The sequence below is a fragment of the Rutilus rutilus genome (assembly GCF_951802725.1).
Source record: "Rutilus rutilus genome assembly, chromosome: 1".
NCBI classification, from domain to species: domain Eukaryota; kingdom Metazoa; phylum Chordata; class Actinopteri; order Cypriniformes; family Leuciscidae; genus Rutilus; species Rutilus rutilus.
Genome location: NC_140209.1, coordinates 63,247,006 through 63,266,276, shown reverse-complemented (window position 1 = coordinate 63,266,276; position 19,271 = coordinate 63,247,006). Strand labels below are relative to the sequence as shown.

Genomic DNA, 19,271 nt, shown 5'->3' with positions numbered 1-19,271 from the left:
TGTACATGTGTATCCTGGGAGGTGGTACCAGAATGCACTGTGGGATGACATGCAATGTTCTGCTGGGAAACCGTGGTTCCGGACATTCATGTGGACTTGAATTTGAGACGTGCCACCTAACTAAACATTGTTACAGACCAGGTACAACTCTTTAGGACACTGGTGTTCCCTGGTGGAAAGTGGCCTCTTTCTGCTGGATAATGCACTCTACCACACTGAACACTTTGTTCAGGAAGGGTTTGAGGAACATGATGAAGAGTTTAAGGTGTTGCCCTGGCCTCCAAGTTCTCCATATCTCAATCCATTTGAGCATCTGTGGGATATGCTGGACAACAATTTTGATCCATGGAGGCTCTTCATCGCAACCTAGAGGACTTGAAGGAATTGCTGCTAATGTCTTGGTGCCAGAGACCACAGGACACTTTCATGGGTCTGTCGAGTCCATGCCTCGGTGGGTTGGTGCTGTTTTGGTAACATGCGGAGGACTAACTGCATATTAGGCAGGTAATCATAATGTTTTGGCTCATAAATATGATTGAGCTTAATCAGATTTACCACTTTACCAGCTTATGATACCAGCTAACCAACAGTATAACAGGATATAATAAGTAAACTGCAAAAGAAATTATGAACATGTTTTTTTTTTTTTTTTTTATTATGCATCTTTAAACAATCAAACATTATTAATGTCTAACAATAATCATTACATGAAATAATCAAAATGGTTAAACGAAAACCCTTCACTTATTTTTAAAATGGTCATAAACTGACAGTGAATATTATAAATGAAGATTAATGATTAATTTGAAGATTAATTTGATTGATTTTAGTAAACAGAGCCAAACTAAAACTGTGGCAGAAAATGACCTGATGTCAACAGTGCGCAATCAGATATACTCTGGACGCACTACAAATCTAAAGCTGTAGTCATCAGGACAGGGGTTAGGCAGGCCCATACTGCTGTAATTTGGAATCACTGCCATGTCATTTTTGAATTCTTGGACATAAAAGACATTGTTTTGATTCTTACAGGTGAGAATCAACCTGTTGCTGAAGCGAATGGTGTCAGCGTAACTGTACTGATTGCCATATGCCAAAAACCTTGCAACAGGAAAAGAATCACATGAGACACCATAGTTAGAGCATTCCTGAGCATTAAGAAAAACCTGGGCTTGCCACTGGACCATCTTCTCTTTGTAAAGAGCACTAGGGTGTGCAGGAGTGGAGAAGGTTTGGATTCTGTTATTTTGGCCATAGTTGTAGTGATAGTACGGGTAATAGATGGTTGTGTCATTGATAAATACACTCCACTCATCAGCAGTGTAGATTCTGGGCAGATAATCATTACTCATGTTGTCCATTTTACTCCTGATCTTAGAGAAAGGCAGAGCACTGAACTGAAAACCTCTGAGCAGACCAGTTAGGTACAGTTTCTCATGATTCTGATGGAGAACACTTGAGGAAAACTGCATTTCATACAGTTTATCCACAGGGATCAAGAGGAAGCGGATGTGATTTAGGAGGCTGGCCTGTTGTTCTGAACTAATTTCATCACCTTTGTCTTGGATCCATCTCTCCAGAGCTTCAAGAAGTAAAGCTTCATCCTTCACAACCAGGTCTGAGCGCTGCAGCAGAGCGTCCATCATGTGAAAGGAGATGGTGCTCCACAGCGGAGAGCTTATGAGGAACTCACAGTTCCAGGAGAGATACTGAAGGACATTCTCCTGCAGAACAAGGTCACCTGTGCGGACGCCATACTCGTACATCGATAGCTGTGTCCGGAAGGTGTTGTCTTCAGGAATGAGTGAAGTGAAGAGCCTGCCAACATCCTCCATAAGTGTCTTCGCTCCAAAGATAAATGACAGCTGATGGAGACATTGAGCCGAGGTGATGGAAACATCAATTTCACGTGTGTACAAATACCTGAGCAGAAACAGATATTATTAGTTTCTATGTACTGTGTCATTAGTTCTAAAGGGGGTCATCCTCAGAAAATTGTGTCATTTGGGCCAAAAAATAAAGGATTCACGATTAGTATTATTTTGTTGAAAAGGTTACTGCAAAATTTACAAAATCTTATTTTCCCACCTCTTCCAACATAGGGCAACATATCTCCACCTGTGATCAAATATGGGGCTTTCAGTAGACCAACTAAAAATTTACAGCCAGGTCCGACCCTAATATTTACAGGGCCAAGGAGAATTTTTTTTATGGATGCCTCCACATCCCCCAGAACTAAATGAGCTATTTATTGTTGCTATACCTAATGCTATTATTTCAACCTTGTCATAGTAAGATTATAATTTATATAAATTGTCACAGTCAACAAAAAGAAGAAGAAAAACAAAGAACAAAATCAATAATCCGTTCTTTCGAAATTATATTGGTTTGCTTAGGTGGACGGAACCATTATTTTCCTGTTTATCACTGGAAGGCTGCTTTGAAACAATCTGTATTATACAAAGTGCTAAATAAATAAAGGTGATATGACTAGATTTGACTTGAGAGAAAGGGCTCAATTAGGTATCAGCCTCCCCACTGAATGAAGTAAAAATTTCATGGGGAGTAAGATTTCCATACAACACCAGCAACAGTGTGTGGAACTGGGAAGTGGTTGTAGCTGATGGCTACAATATAGCTGTGTAAAACTTAAAAATAGTCTATCTAAAGGTTTGAATACACTACACGTAAAAAGTCTCAGGTTACGATTGGGAAGGGAACGAAAAGCTTTACAAGGGTTACAAGGATGCTTTGGGAACGCCTCTGCGTGATTGTGTCTGAAGCGCGTGTGTGAACTCAGTCCATTGGCATGACGGAGCATCACAGGTGGGGTGACGTCAGGAGCAGGAAGCTATAAAGCGCACCCAGCTTCTAATAGGCCGAAGCAAGTAGATCACAGAGACGCAGGGAGTATGGCAGCAAAACGCAGCGTCTCGTTCACTTCTCAGGAAACAAGGGTTACAGTCGTAACCTGAGACGTTCCCTTTTGTTCCGCACCATGAAGTGAAAACCCTTCACTTCAATGCATACAATTTCCTTGTGGAGGGATATCTGGAGTGAAGTATGGTCTCAACAACCTCAGTTGAGAGACCTGAGTCTATGAGTTGGTCCCCCTCAGAGGCCAAACCCACAGGTTCCATAAGTCTGGGCGGGGGTGAAGAATCGTGCCTCCTGCCTGAGACAGAAGTTCCCTCCTGGAAGTTCTCCAAGGGAGAGTCGTCGAGGAGGAACACTGGGTCTGAGAACCACCCTTTGTTTGGCCAGTACAGACTTATACAGTCTCAGCGGACCCTCTCCAGAACTCCGGGAAACAGAGCAATCAGAGGAAAAGCGCAAACATCCTGAGACGCAAAAAGATCCACTTCCGCTTGGCCATACACTCCTCATATGAGCTCCACCACCTCTGGGTGAAGTCTCCATTCTCCGGGCCTCAGTCCCTGTCTCGACAGGATGTCTGCTCCTAAGTTTTGGTACCCTGGAATGTACATCTAATGGTACATCTGTCATGAACATGACGCAATGACAATGAGTTCCTAACATGGGACCTTGGGACAAGAACCAAGGCTTCCTCCATATACCAAGGTGTGGAGACACCTGCACATAACCTTGATCATGCGGAGTGGGTTCCTCCTCGGGGGAAAACCCCTTGGGACTGACTCAGATGCACTGACGCAATGTCTTGTGCCTGAGGCATGACCTCGCTGGAAACCTCTGCGCCCCGAAGCACAGAAGGTGGCAGTGATGGAAGACACTGAGAAGGAATGGGCACCACATAATGAGGTGGGAACCACTTACACTTCTCTTTACGATCTCGTAAACGCGAGATCGAGCCACTAAATTCTTTATTGCATAAGACTTTCTTCTCTCGAGAACAAAAGTCAACAGGGGCAGTGCTAAAACTCCCGATAGTGCATTCCTGTACACGTTGGGGAATGTTATGAATGAATAAATGCTCCCTGTATGTGCATGCTCCTCGTAAGTAGGGAATCATTTAAAGTCATGCTCCTCGTAAGCAGGGAATCATTTAAAGTCATTCCAAACACAACAAACTCACATGGAACCATGCACCTATTTGATATGCAGGACAAATGAAAACAATAGGTGTTCTAAAATCGGCTCAAAATATCAACCATGTTAGATCTCCTACGATTGGATGGAATCATAGACTGAATCTGAAATCTGAAAAACAGAGTATGATGCTAATTGTGGATGATAGTGCATGCACGCCATGTTTACAAATGATTGGAATTCACTAACATACACACGTTTAACTATCAAATCTGATTTTTACGAAGGGTTTGTGAATCTGGAGAAGAGTTTTCGGTTAGGTGCGTTTTACGCGCAAATTACTCATATAATTCAAATAATAACATTCAAAAATAAGTATTCAAAAATATTTACGATAGTTTAATGAATGAGGCCCATTGAATGTCATTGGCCAGTGTATTTACACTGGCGTGATTTTATGCTTCAGTATTCTTGGATAAAGTTGTTTTCCTCATAGCGTAAGATACTGACAAATAAATGAACTTGCCATCAAGCAGTAATAACTTTCGTTAATACCTTTTATTTCTAAGGTGTGGCTTATTTTTTTTAGATCCACAACCTTAAATATTCCAATTTATCCCATTCATTGTCTAGACACAATAGGCCACCAAATACACCATTCCAGAGAATCACACAGAAAAGACTGAGAAAGAAAAGTGTGGTCTTCTGAAACTTACCTGAAAAAAGTAAGGACATGACGATGGCACGCCTGGCTGACATCCACTGTGAGGTTTCTGGACTCATTTGTTATGTTTAGTTCTGGATAAATCATGAGGATCATACTGTGGGCACAAATAGTAAACTCTGCCTCTTCACTGAGGTCTCGTACATTAATGCTGAAATCACAACCATATCCACTGTCAAACAGAAGACCAAGATCATCAGCCAAACCCAGACTGTTATCCACAGAGAACTGAAGATCGCTGGTTATGTTTGTACCTGCAAAGAAAATGTATAAAACATTAAAATGTTCCTCAAGTTCCTGAATCTGATAAAAAGCTGTGGTTAAAGCATCTGAAAAATGATACAAATTTCTGTGGAAAACATCTAGGTTACTAATGTAAACGCAATTCCCTGAAGGAGGGAATGGAGACGTTACGTCAGACATGAACTGACAAATTGGGATCTCACCTGAGAGCCCAATTCCCTTAGAACATAAACAAAACAAGCCAATGGACATTGCAATGCGAGCAAATCTTGCCTCGCGAACCACCCCCTGCAAAGCGGCATGAATGGAAGCACGCTGCATTCGCTCAGATAAGTTTTCCACAGAGGAGCCGAGACGGTGTGTCCCAGCCATTCAACGTTGGTACAGCAATTGTGGCGAACGGGACGTGACATCTCCGTTCCCTCCTTCATGGAATGTGGGTTATATTAGTAACCGACATTCCCTATTAGTCAGTCATGTTCGATATTACATCAGACGTGAACTAACGAATTGGGATCCCTAACAAAATGCCACAGATGCTGCCCCTTCCAGTGCCCCGCATAAGCCGCCTAACCCTCTGCACCTGCTGAGTCATGACTCAAACTCAAACTGAACTGATCGTGTCTAACACTTCTGGGGGTAGCCACCTATGTCCTCTGCGTCCTATCCAGATACCACCCGTGGAGGTTCCAGAGGTCTGGACGCGGGTGGCATAAGGTGCTCCATCTCTGAGAAAGCAGGTCCTTCCTCAAAGAAATTGACCAGGGAGGGGCTGTCATGAGGAGCACTAGTTCTGGGAATCTTCTCCCTGACTTTGCACAGTGTCTGTGCGAAAAGGCTCACTGGGGGAAATACATACTTGTGTCGGCCCCGAGGCCAGCTGTGTGCCAGCACATCCTTGCAGAGGCTCCCCTCAGTCAGGGAGTAAAACAACTGGCTGTGGGATGTGTCCAGAGAGGCAAACAGGTCTACCTGTGCGGCTCCGAAGAGTCTCCAGATCAGCTGGACTGCCTGGGACTGGAGTCTCCATTCTTTTGGGAGCATGGGCTGTTGTGGGAGTTCGTCGGCTGCGCAATTGAACTTGCCTGGAATGTGAATGGTGAAAACCGACCTCAGATGCTTCTGACTCCAGACATGCAACGGGAGTGTAGACCACCCTCATGGTTGATGTACGCAACAAGTGTTACCTCTGCGACCTTCGTGAAGACCCAAGGCAACAGTGACAGCCCGAAGGAGAGGACCTTGTACTGACATGCCCATCCCTCGACGCAAAGCGTAAGAGTTGTCTGTGTCAAGGGAAAATCGAAGCATGAATGTACACGTCCTTCAGGTTGATCGCTGAAAACCAATCTTGGGGACAAATTCATTCGAAGATGCATCTCTGCATTGACATCTTGAACGGGAGCTTGTGAAGGGCCTGATTCAAGACACACAGGTCCTAGATTGGCTACAATGAAGTATGGGCTGTAAAGCCCTGTCTTCATCAGCTGGAGGGACCGGCTCTATCGCGTCCTTCGCTAGTAGGACTGTGATCTCTGCACGCAGGACAGAAGCATCCTTGTCCACCACTGAGGTGAACTCCACCGCTGAACTTGAGAGGACACCAGGCGAACTGAATTGCATAGCTGATCCTGATAGTCCAAATGAGCCAGCGAGAGGGTCTGGGAAGCGTTATCCAGGCTTCCAGATGGCATACAAGCAGGGTCAGAGGGACTACCGACGTACCCGCAATGGGGCAGCTTGGTGAAGCACAGGGGCCAGACCTGGAAGGCACAGTGTCCCGGAGTGGGGACTGAGTGTTCAGTGGCTTCACTGGCTTCCCTGGCTTCACGAGGCAGGGGGTGCGTGAGAAGGCATCAGGAGAGATCAGGTGAGATCCCAATTTGTCAGTTTACGTCTAACGTAACGTTGAACATTACTGACTGAAGAGTTTGAAGAGTTGTAATTTTGGTAAAATCTAGCAGATGTCTTACCAGAATCGCAGGTCACTCCTGCATCCTCTTTATGTGTGCAGTCAGTAACACCCCAGCCTTTGAAGCAGCATTCCGACAGTAAGCTCTCTGAGCCACTACAGTTCATGTCATCCAGCCAGATCGGACCAGAGCCTTAAAAGTATAATAGAATAAATATAATACTATTGTTGTTATCACAATGTGTATTAATCAAATTATCTTCCTCATGTTGCACCATACCTTCACCATATTGTCCTCCAGGCGTAACTGAGATTGCTCCAGGAAAACCCATCTGACGACACACCACTTGTGCTTCAGCCAGGTCCCATCCGTCATCACAAACTGTTCCCCACTGTCCATCATGATAGATCTCCACACGACCAGATGAAGGCTGATCTCCGACGAGCCTCACTCTGCCCTCTCGCTTAGGCTTTGACTGCTCATCTGTCACAAGCAATCCATGTATATATTATATACACTGCCCGGCCAAAAAAACTGGATCATTATTATGTTGATTATCATCATTATTAAGATTATTATGTTTCTACCATTTTATATGTTTGGGAACAGTTCTTCTAACCCCAATTGCCCAGACAGCAACATAGTATCAGCCCAGATCCGGCCCACATCTGCCCACACCTGGGCAGACACTATGTTGCTGTCTGGGTGATGGAGTGTGTAGCTTTTCATTTCTTAAGCAAACATTTAGGAACACACCTATTTGGCACACCGTCTGTTTTATTTACCTGACCAACCCTCAAAATCTGTGTGCCGAACTGCGCGACGCACTGGACAGCGTGAAGAGAATGCATAAGCTACATTGTAGTGAAGCGCAGAGCACAGTCGATTTCCTGGGTAGACTATGAAATAACATTTTGAAAAATAAAGCCAGAGATAAAGAGTAATTTTATATGTATTGCTATCACCGTCAGAAATGAATTAAGCCAAATACATGGATTGTTTTCTATCATATTAAATTTGTAGGCCTATGACATCTTTAAATTTAAATTCTTAAATTTAGTCAATAAAATTTGAGTTTGACACTTTAGGCTGTTTCAACCAAAAGCATCTTGTGCTGCATAGGTGGCATAGAAAGAGCATCTGAATTTGCTTTTAAATGTATTTACACAATTTAATGCTGCTCAGAGAGGTCAGTAAATGCCTTTTAACAGCAACTGCATATATGCATAATGCAATTTGATTAATTTTATGTTTTAAAGATAACGTTTTGAAAACAGAAATATGAAATAAATTACGAGATGAAACGATTAGGAAATATCGATTTCATCTGGCGGTGGCTGGAAGTCAGTAATAGTTCTTGTGTTTCACTTTCCTTCAGTTATTCTGCTCACTATCATCAAGTGTCTTCAATAATCGAACAATCATCAATCAGTTAATCATTTAAGTACCTAATTAACTGATTCAGTGTTACTGGTTGCTCCCATATAACACTAGGTGGTGTTAAAACAAAGTGTCTCGCTGCAGCCTGCGGTGGACCTCCAACCTGGCCCACATCTAGTGTGACTTCAGAAGCTACGCTCATGTCCAAATATGGAACATTCTCATTGGCATGTTTTTTTCCAAACCAGTTCAGCGGAAACTCTGCCCTGCAGCCGATTCTTAAAATTGTATAGGTCATGTCAATCACAGTACTGATTGCCTACAACAAACACTGAAACCTACCTGCCACTGTAACATTAAGCCTTAAAAAAAACTTTTAATCTAGAACCTACATACTGAAACTCACCTAATGTGAGTTGGATGTTCACCGCAGGATTCCCTACTTCGTTAATATAACACTGGGGACCGATGACTCAAATACTTTGAGTAGCATAAACATAATTCAATTGAGTGAATGTAACTCATGAAAACATTGTAAACATATTGTCACATATTTTTTTCAATACATGAAAAGCGGCAATTGCTTATGTATTATTCAATATTGTAATATATTAACACAATATATTATTATGTACATTTTTCAGTTCATTAAAACAGTTTTATGTATCTCTTTCCATAAGGGCAATGCAATTACCTTTGATTTTATAAAAAAAAAAAAAGAAAAAAAAAGAATTAACATTAATTGTGGGTGCAAAAGTCATGGTGATTCAATGCAATTGCAATGATGCATTAACATTGTTTTAATGGTTGCTTGCTACCTGGGTATTTTGTATACATATATTTATTTAAATGGTTCATGACAACGTGCTCAGAAATCCCAGAACAAACAAAACGCAATTTGTAAAACGAATAAGACTATATAGGCTGTGTAAAATCAGATTAGCAGCTTTGCAAACCCAATTATTATACAAGATAAATTCTTATATTTATAAATTCTTATATTTGTAAAGTATTTGTAAATTCTTATATGCCGTTTTTGTCTAATATTTATACAGAACATACAAATGATATGCAGTATGAAGGTCATATTGTAATTCAAATTTAAAGCAGTGGTATGTTCAGATACTAACCAAACAGAGTCCAACGCTGTGCTGACACAGGTAGAAACAGCAAGGCCCATACAAGGTACATGTCCAATCGCTTGGCTGAAACACTTTAAACCAGCAAATTAGGATGGAAAAGATTCATGGAAGACTAACAATTCCTCTTGTATCTCATCTAAATATCTACCAAATCAGGTCAAGCATTGTGAGATATAGGTATCACTTACATGTTCTACCACTGTCCAATCAAATTTGAGGACTACCTTAAATTTCATTTCACGAGAAAAGAAAACCTGTGGTGTGCAGACAAAACCTGTTTGACTGGCTTTAGGTTTGCCACACGCACATACACACACACAAAATCACAATAATACAAAGAGCAGGTTCCCTTACGTAACTATACTGCAAAATATAATGCGATATACTACATAATACATTTCCATATACTGTATGGGAAACTAGTGCTTATATTTTTCAATTTACTGCAATATATGCATTGACCATGTATGGTTAATATTGATTCATATAAAAAAAAAAAAATTTGAAATAAAGACAAAAATAGCATTACATGTAATGTTCATAAAGTTTTATCCTTTATTGTGTGCATATATTGCGCATACATGTTCCCATATAGCCTAAATGTGAATGTATTACACGTAACATTCATGGAATGAGCTAGCAGATTTCTACACAGCAAAATCCCCAGTGTTAAATTAACACTACTCAGTGTTTATATAATCCACACTCAGAGTGTTGTAAGTAACACTGAAGCAGTATTGAAGTTAATGAGATAATTAAATGATTAATTGAGTGATGATTGAGCATTATTGAAGGTCTTGAATCAGCCTGAAGGGGTTGTATTCACTATAACAACCGCCTCGCTCTACATTTTCCCGCTTATTACATGGCTACCTTACCAAATAAATCAATAATTTGACACAAAATATTGATTTAAAAAGGAGTTTATTGATTTAAATAGTCCGTTCCGTCTCTACGGTTAGAATCCTGCGTCCATAGCAACACTCTGTTTTTCATGGCAACGGTGTGTTATCCTTAGCAGCGGTGTGTTATCAAGAAATAACAGACCGCATTCTACATTAGAATTCAACCAAGCCATGTAATAATTAAAAATAACAAATATATTACATCATATGTTTTATAGCCTATATGTGTATGTATATACTGCATGAGTAAATATGTTCAATATATTTATTCACATGCTGTACCATATCTTATCATTTGTGCAACTATATGTTATGAAGGGTATTACTGAATATGAAATTACATTCTGATATATAAGTAAATATATTTTCAGTATATGAAATCAGAAATTCCTTATGTATTATTCAATTTATTGTAATATATTTACACAATACTATTCTGTGTATTTTCTAATATACCATTAAATAATTTAATATATTAATCATTCATATTTTAGGAAGTATATTTCTTTGAGAAAGGGTTTTCAAGTAATTTCTGAGCATATTCTTTGTTCTCAATAGTCTTTAAATAAACCGGTCTGTTTGCTTTTTCATTGTATGAGAATATTCCAGGGTGTTGGCATTCCAGTGACTTCTGCGATTAGACCTGGCTTTGAACCGGATTTGAGCATGACACAGCTGAAACATAGCGTTACATTTTGCTGCAGAAAAAAGAAAAGTTTGTATTTAAGGTCACATATATTATCAAATGAGACTTTTGCTCAGAGATAAATAAACCATTTTGGATCTGAAAAGAAATTAAAGAAACAACAATAAATTAAACTTTAGCAATCAGTAGGGAGGAGATAGAGAGTGATGATGAATAATAGGAGAAACCCTGAATTTATTAAAGACCACAGAATGGCAGGGCATTAGTTTAAGTGCTCATCTGAAGCTAAGAGTGGACAAGGACAGACCTTGTGCTTCCCGTTCTGGCCTCACCAAAACACTTTCAGCTGCAACTGTAGTTTGGCCAGGACGTTTCCCACCCTGAGGTCTCTCTCATGAAGCATTTAACAGTTTAAAAGCTTTACACATTGCAGTCACCATGAAATCAAAATGGACAAATTTGCAGTGTTGCAGTACTTATTATAAATGATTTATCTGTGCACATCATTATCATTTTCTTTTTTTAAATTCATATGCACACATAATCTTTCAATCAAAAACGCTAACCTCCCATCCCCTAAAACCGACATCTGATCTCTTCATGACGTGTCTCGGTTAAATATCCTCCATAACTGACTGAAAACAACAACTATTTGTTTCATATTTGTTGTTTCACTCAGATATACGTCACAATAGGGAAGAAAAGACTATTTCATGTCGACTTTAAACTGAAGTTTTACACATTCATTTGAAAGCTGTTTTATATTAAGTTAAAGATTAAAACTTAATATTAATGGTCAAACTGTTACTGACAATGTGTATTGCATTTTGTAAGCCTAAATTCCTTAGACTAATCTACATTTTTCTTTTTAATATTAGCTACTGTAACTTCAACTCCCCCCTTCCATTTAAAGTGAAGAATAAAACTGAAACTAAAACTAAAAAAAAATTAAATATATATATTTTTTTTAAATAATAACATTTCATCTGTTATGACTTGACATTTCAAAGATTAATTTTAAACAATACTACAGTTTAAAATATTGAATTGATTAAAATGTCTGTGATCATTTAACCATAAGCATGCAATATTTCATTAATTTTGCTTATGATGGGGCATCATTTTATTTATATGCTGTCATAAAATACATCATAATTTATTCCTGCTGTAATCCAAACATTCGGGATGTGATGCTTTGAGTGAGGAACTGTTGAAGAGTGAGATTTAAAAGTTGTATGTGAATATTTATGACAGTCTAATGCAGCTTGAACTGCTTGCTGTTATACTCACTCAGTAAATGCTCAATCTTTAATTCTCAGACCTGTCTCTCTCAACAGGAACAGATCCAAATTCAAACTTTTAATTCAGGGATATTTATCTCCTTCCTCACTAATGACTGTAAAAAAAATAAAAAAAATAAATCAAATGACTGTCAGCAGTGGCTGCCAAACAAAAACGTAAAAGTAAAGTAAAATATCCTAAATAAAGTGCAAAAAACTTTACCAGAAATATTTTACAGAAAACTGTTGTTTTACAGGTATTTCCTGAATTAATTCAAATGACTGGCAGAAAGAGAACTTTAAACACTAACAGATCTCTCAAGATCTCAACATGTTATTTTATTACAATCCAGTAATACAATCGCAACACTTATTACAATCCAGTTTGACTTTATTTCTTTCATACACAAGTTCTTATTGAGAATAACAGAGGTTTACATACTAATGTTTGGTTCAACTTTATTTATACTCTTTACTCTAATGACACTTAGTTGACATGTAGTTGCAAAGTTACTTATTCACAGAATGTCTAAAGTGGACTTTCAAAAAAAAAAAAAAAATTTGTTACCTAATTTTTTATCAAAATTAATAAAGTTACCAGAATGTCACCATTATGATTATCAGTGTTTGCCTTAGTTGGGCTCTTGACCATTGACTTTTTAAAATTAGTTTTTCTTTGGCTGCATGCTGCAACTGTGTGTTTCCAATACACATTTGTTATGACAAAAAAAAGTTGGTACCGTATTAGCGTTGATATAGTCATTGTATGGTCTGAATAGGGCTGCACGATTAATCGCAATAACATCGCACACGATTTGGCAAAGGCTGCGATTATTTTGTGCGCAGCTTGTCAGTGGAGTGCGGCTGATCGGTAGTAGATACTGCTCCATCTGAACGCCAGAGGGCGCTCTCACGCAAACACGCTAAATATGCCCCGCCGCAGAAGTACAGTAATGCGCATCATTCCAGGAAATCCATATCGCTGTGGCTGAATAAACAGAAGATTGAAATGCTTTGATTAAACATGACTTGTAAACACACGACTGCCTTATTCTGTGTAAGAAGCACATCATCTCACAGAAGGAGGAGCTCAGCTGTCATTATGAAGTGAGTTTGGAGTAAATGCATGTTACTAAATGTTGCATGTTATTAAAAAGAGGTTCATAAAAGCTTCTCATGTTTTATAAAGATGTTTGACACGTGTTGTTTTTTTCAAATGCACATTATAAGCGACTCAAACTCACAGTGCTTTCAGATAGAGCAGCGTTTACTGAGCCGATCATCACTGACACACTGCGCATAAAAAATAATCGCAGCCTTTGCGATTTTAAAATCGCGATAAGCGATCTCGATTTAAGTGCGATTACATGTAAATTGCGATTAATCGTGCAGCCCTAGGTCTGAAGCACTTTTGTCGCTTAAATTCAAACATCTGAGTACATCAGCAGTTCATTTCACATGAGTAGCCTTGTTATATTGTGACATCAGTATTATAACAATCTGATATTCAGGTTTTTTTCTTTTAAAATCAATATACAGAAATGTTTTTGAGCTGTTTTTATTTTATGGCACACAGAGACATCAAGAATCAACATATTAATCTCAACAATGGTGACAATAAACAAAGCTTTTTTGTGACGTTCAGAGTTGATCTGAAAATTTTGTTAATTGTCATCATTGTCGAGATTCATACGCTAATTCTTGTGGTCTGTGTGAGTCTTCATTATCCTGTAAAAACATTCTCTGCATAATGACTTCATAAAATCTTTCAGAGTATCACAGCACTGCATTAGTACTGACATGTGGAATTTACAAATAATATTAAATATTCCATATTCCAGTGGATCAGGCCACTAAATGATGAGTAGTTCATCACTAAAAAGTAACCAAAATAATCTGATCATAGTTTCTTTTGTATTTTGTGCTATAATAAACATGTATCAGATAAACTGATTCAGAAGCACAGGTTTTAATACATGTAAATTAAGTGTTTTTTTTTTGTTTTTGTTTTTTTAATTAGCTAATTTTAACATGTTTGTTTGGCAGCCATAGATGACAGTAATTTTTAATGAGTAATTTAAAAAGTAAATTTTTTCAGTGTAGATAAGGCTCAGGTGTGGCTCAGTTTTGGAGTTTCTGGTGTACTTAAGGCTGAGAGTTGGTTTCAGCACTCAAACTTATTCAGGCCCAGTGCAGGGCCAGTTACGGGTTAGTAAATGGCTGAGACTTGCGCCAGTTTTGGCCCATGTGTGGCCCTTGTCTTTAATCCAGATGTGTGTCACTTCAGGGCTGTGATTCTTTGTGGCATGTGGACCGTTTGAAAAGGGGCTGTGTTGACCGGAGCTGGGCCAGAAAAAACTGCTATGTGAGCAATAAAGGGGATCAAACTAACAGAGATAATGAAAAAATAAAATTAAACAAATAATACATTTTTTTTTTTTTTTTATGGGCACTTGCAAAATTATTTTTTATTTTTATTGCTAAAACAATTCAGAAAATTCATTCAAGATTATAAATGAATAACATGTATTTTAAAAAAAAAAGAGACTTGATTGAATCTAATATATTTGATTAGACTGAAAATGCCTGTAGTAAACTACAGTAGCCAAATGTAACTGCAATCAGATATACTCTGGACGCACAACAAATCTAAAGCTGTAGTCATCAGGACAGGGGTTAGGCAGGCCCATACTGCTGTTGGTTGAAATCACCGCCATGTCATTTTTGAATTCTTGGACATGAAAGACATTTTTTTTATTCTTACAGGTGAGAATCAACTTGTTGCTGAAGCGAATGGTGTTAGTGTAATAGTACTGATTGCCATTTGCCAAAAACCTTGCAACAGGAACAGAATTACATGAGACACCATAGTTAGAGCATTCCTGAACACTAAGAAAAACCTGGGCTTGCCACTGGACCGTCTTCTCTTTGTAAAGAGCACTAGGGTGTGCAGGAGTAGAGAAGGTTTGGATTCTGTTATTTTGGCCATAGTTGTAGTGATAGTACGGGTAATTGTTGGTTGTGTCATTGATAACTACACTCCACTCATCAGCAGTGTAGATTCTGGGTAGATAATCATTACTCATGTTGTCCATTTTATTCCTGATCTTAGAGAAAGGCAGAGCATTGAACTGAAAACCTCTGAGCAGACCAGTTAGGTACAGTTTCTCATGATTCTGATGGAGAACACTTGAGGAAAACTGCATTTCATACAGTTTATCCACAGGGATCAAGAGGAAGCGGATGTGATTCAGGAGGCTGGCCTGTTGTTCTGAACTAATTTCATCACCTTTGTCTTGGATCCATCTCTCCAGAGCTTCAAGAAGAAAAGCTTCATCCTCCACAACCAGGTCTGAGCGCTGCAGCAAAGCGTCCATCATGTGAAAGGAGATGGTGCTCCACAGCGGAGAGCTTATGAGGAACTCACAGTTCCAGGAGAGATACTGAAGGACATTCTCCTGCAGAACAAGGTCACCTGTGCGGACGCCATACTTGTACATCGATAGCTGTGTCCGGAAGGTGTTGTCTTCTGGAAGGAGGGAAGTGAAGACCCTGCCAACATCCTCCATAAGCGTCTTCACTCCGAAGATAAATGACAGCTGATGGAGACATTGAGCCGAGGTGATGGAAACATCAATCTGACGTGTGTACAAATACCTGAGCAAAACAGTTCAGACACTGTAAACATCTATCACCCACAATATATTCAGTAGAATTATGATATGCACTATTCAAAGCAACATTCTCAATGAATTGAGACAATTGGATTGAGCTGCAAATTGAGGTGATCTTAATCATCTTAATCGTACCTGAGAAAAGCAGAGACATGAGGATGGCACGCCTGGCTGACATCCACTGTGAGGTTTCTGGACTCATTTGTTATGTTTAGTTCTGGATAAATCATGAGGATCAAACGGTGGACACAAAACACCAACTCTGCCTCTTCACTGAGGTCTCGTACATTAATGCTGAAATCACAACCATCTCCACTGTCAAACAGAAGACCAAGATCATCAGACAAACCCAGACTGTTATCCACAGAGAACTGACGATTGCTGGTTATGTTTTTACCTGCAAAGAAAATATAATAAAACTGATTAAATGTATGTAAATAATAGATATACAGTGGACAACTGCAAATATATCTCTTGTAGACAATTTTTTTCTCACCAGTATTGCAGATCACTCCTGCATCTTCTTTATGTGTGCAGTCAGTAACACCCCAGCCTTTAAAGCTGCAATCAGACAATGAGCTTTCTGAACCTTTACAGTTCATGTCATCCAGCCAGACTGGACCAGAGCCTTGAAAAATCAATAAAATTGTGGTTTAAAGAATAAGACAATTATTGTTATCATAGTGTGTATCAATAAAATGGACTGAGGATCATATATACCTTCACCATATTTTCCTCCTGGCGTAACTGAGATTGCTCCAGGGAAACCCATCTGACGACACACCACTTGTGCTTCAGCCAGGTCCCATCCGTCATCACAAACTGTTCCCCACTGTCCATCATGATAGATCTCCACACGACCATAAGAAGGAAGATTCCCCACCAATCTCACTCTGCCCTCCTGTGTTGGCTGCTTTGGTGTGTAACCTTCATCCAGCAGCAAAATATTAAAAGATTTATTTATTTAACTGAAAAACACTTTAAAGACTTTAAAGCAGCCAATGAAATGTGTTGCTTAACCTCAGCTAACTGTGCATTTGTTGTTGCAACAGATGTGTTTGGTTGTAAAATTCCACTGGATGTTTAAGACTTTGTAGATTACATTTAACATAAAAAAATATGTTGAAATGTTTACAAATATTACTGATATATTGTATTTATTTGATATAAAACTCACGACAAACCTGTAAATACAAATACTGCAAACAAACAATAAAGCTTTTCACACTCTTTTTTCAAAAAGAAATTGGGGCAGTGATGAAGTGATCAGGTAGTTTAGAGTCCAAAAGATGATCTTGAGGGAGACACAGAGGAAGGGAGACAGGGAGAATAGTCCACTATGGGTAATTGAGACCGGACAATGAGCTGGGGTGAAGTTTGTGTAAAAGTAGTGTAGGTAATGAGGGTGATGATGAGGTGAATGTGTGTGGGAGGTCATGAACAACGTGCAGGTGGGAACCAAGGAGAGTGATGGGAGATAATGTGCAGAACTGTGACAGTAGCCTGTGCGGTGAGGTTGACAATTGGTCAAAGATTAAGACTGCACTATATATTTTTTTAAAGTAATGACTGTGCACTCCTCAACATAGGGTTGGTTAAATACTTTAGTATATCCAGATGTAATTTTGCTGTTGTCAACTAGCTTGAAAATATGAAACATTTATAATGTAAATAATTAAAAAATATATTTTCGTTCCGTAAGGGAAGTGTGTGTATAAGTAGTATAGGTAATGAGGGTGATGATGAGGTGTGTGATCATGAACGACATGCAGGTGGGAACTGGGAACCATGGAGAGTGATGGGAGATGAAGTGCAGAACTGTGACAATGTTTGATCTTATTGGGACTCTATATTAAATGGTAAGGTTATCCCATGGGATAAAGTGTGGTTGGTTACCCCAGTTGTTTCATATTAGAAATAAGGTTAAAGAAATATCTTTTAAACCCATTCATCAATGTTTATATACATTTAAACTGTACTCTCTGTAATAATTATCACGAAACCACCTTGGATTTATTTTGGCATTGTACTTTTTCTGTTATACTGTGGTGTAAGGAACAGAAATGCATAAATGAAAATATTCAGTGTTCAAGACCATCAGTCTCTCTCTTATGGGAAAATGTACTCTTTGGTTTCACAGATTATCCTGAAGAAAATGGAAAATATAATGAATTTATTGACCAAATTTTATATTTATAAATGTAAGTGTACCGATCAGAAACCCAATTTTATACGTTTGTTGACTGAAGTAAGGCTGTCCCCAGTGTTAAATTAACACTCTCAGTGTTTATATGAGTCCACACTCAGAGTGTTATAACACTGAAGCAGTGTTAAAGTTAATGAGATAATTAAGTGATTAATTGAGTGATGATTGAGCATTATTGAAGACACCTGATATTAACAAGCAGAATCACTGAAGGAGAAAATCGTAATTGGTATGTTACCATTATGGTGATCAGTGTTTGCTTTAGTTGGGCTATTGACTTACTTTTTAACTTCAGATTTTGTTTGGCTGCTGTAATTCAGGTATAACAGCCAGATGAACAAAGAGAAAAGGTGATCTGATAGTGTTGGTTGTGTCAGGGCCGGCTCTAGCCCTTTGGTTGCCCTAGGCAAGATTGAGTTTTTGCGATATTCTAATTTTTCGAGTTTCACCTGTAGTCACTCCAACACTTCAACAAGCAAAATATTACTTAAATGATACACTCTAATAAATTGCACATACAAAAATGCTACAAAGAATGTTCATTGATGAACAAACAAAAATGCTCTAATAGTCACTCCAACACTTCAACAAGCAAATTATGACTTGAAGAATCAACTGTAAATTGTTTATACACAAATTCTACAAAGAATGACACGGATATTTACCAAATTGGATTAATTTAAGCAAATTATGACCATTAAACTGGTTTAACTATACCTTCTACAAACAAATGTGCTATTATGGATAATGTATGTACCACTACAAAATTTAAATATTTAAGTTCTTTTAGTTCTATCTCAAATAATAAAATATTAACAGTTGTTTCTGCCATTTCTATTCACCTTCAAAGTAACTATATAAACTATAGCTTATAGTGACAGCAATGAAACGTCCAATATTAGGTGATGTAGGCTACAATACTAAGTAAATTTATTTCATTGGACACCTTAATAGCTAAGATGAGAAGACTTACTCTATACTGAGGTTTATTTTTTATCTTCTTCCTTTCTCCGTTTTTGTCCCTGTGCACCAGAGGTTTAGACCGCTTCATTTTCGATCAACGCGCCAGCAGCTGAGCACTTCCCTAACGTAACGTAACGCAACCCTCCCCTGGTGAAAAAAAAATATGTTAAGTATACTTGAAGCCAGA

At 38.6% G+C, this 19,271-nt stretch overlaps 1 protein-coding gene and 1 long non-coding RNA gene across 2 annotated transcripts; one reads left to right on the top strand and one right to left on the bottom strand.

The window, feature by feature from the left end:
- Nucleotides 1-657: 657 nt before the first annotated feature.
- Nucleotides 658-16,873, bottom strand: LOC311305006 (galectin-3-binding protein A-like; the record flags this gene model as incomplete). The annotated part of the gene is made up of 9 exons (XM_084432435.1): nt 658-1,923; nt 4,725-4,986; nt 6,949-7,080; nt 7,168-7,371; nt 9,399-9,481; nt 14,864-15,898; nt 16,051-16,312; nt 16,412-16,543; nt 16,636-16,873. Coding segments are annotated over 9 exons (3,384 nt in total), but the record flags the coding sequence as incomplete, so codon positions are not given.
- On the top strand, nt 12,077-14,813 carry LOC311296473. The gene is made up of 2 exons (XR_014628597.1): nt 12,077-13,010; nt 13,640-14,813. It is a non-coding gene; the product is annotated as an uncharacterized lncRNA (long non-coding RNA).
- Nucleotides 16,874-19,271: the final 2,398 nt, after the last annotated feature.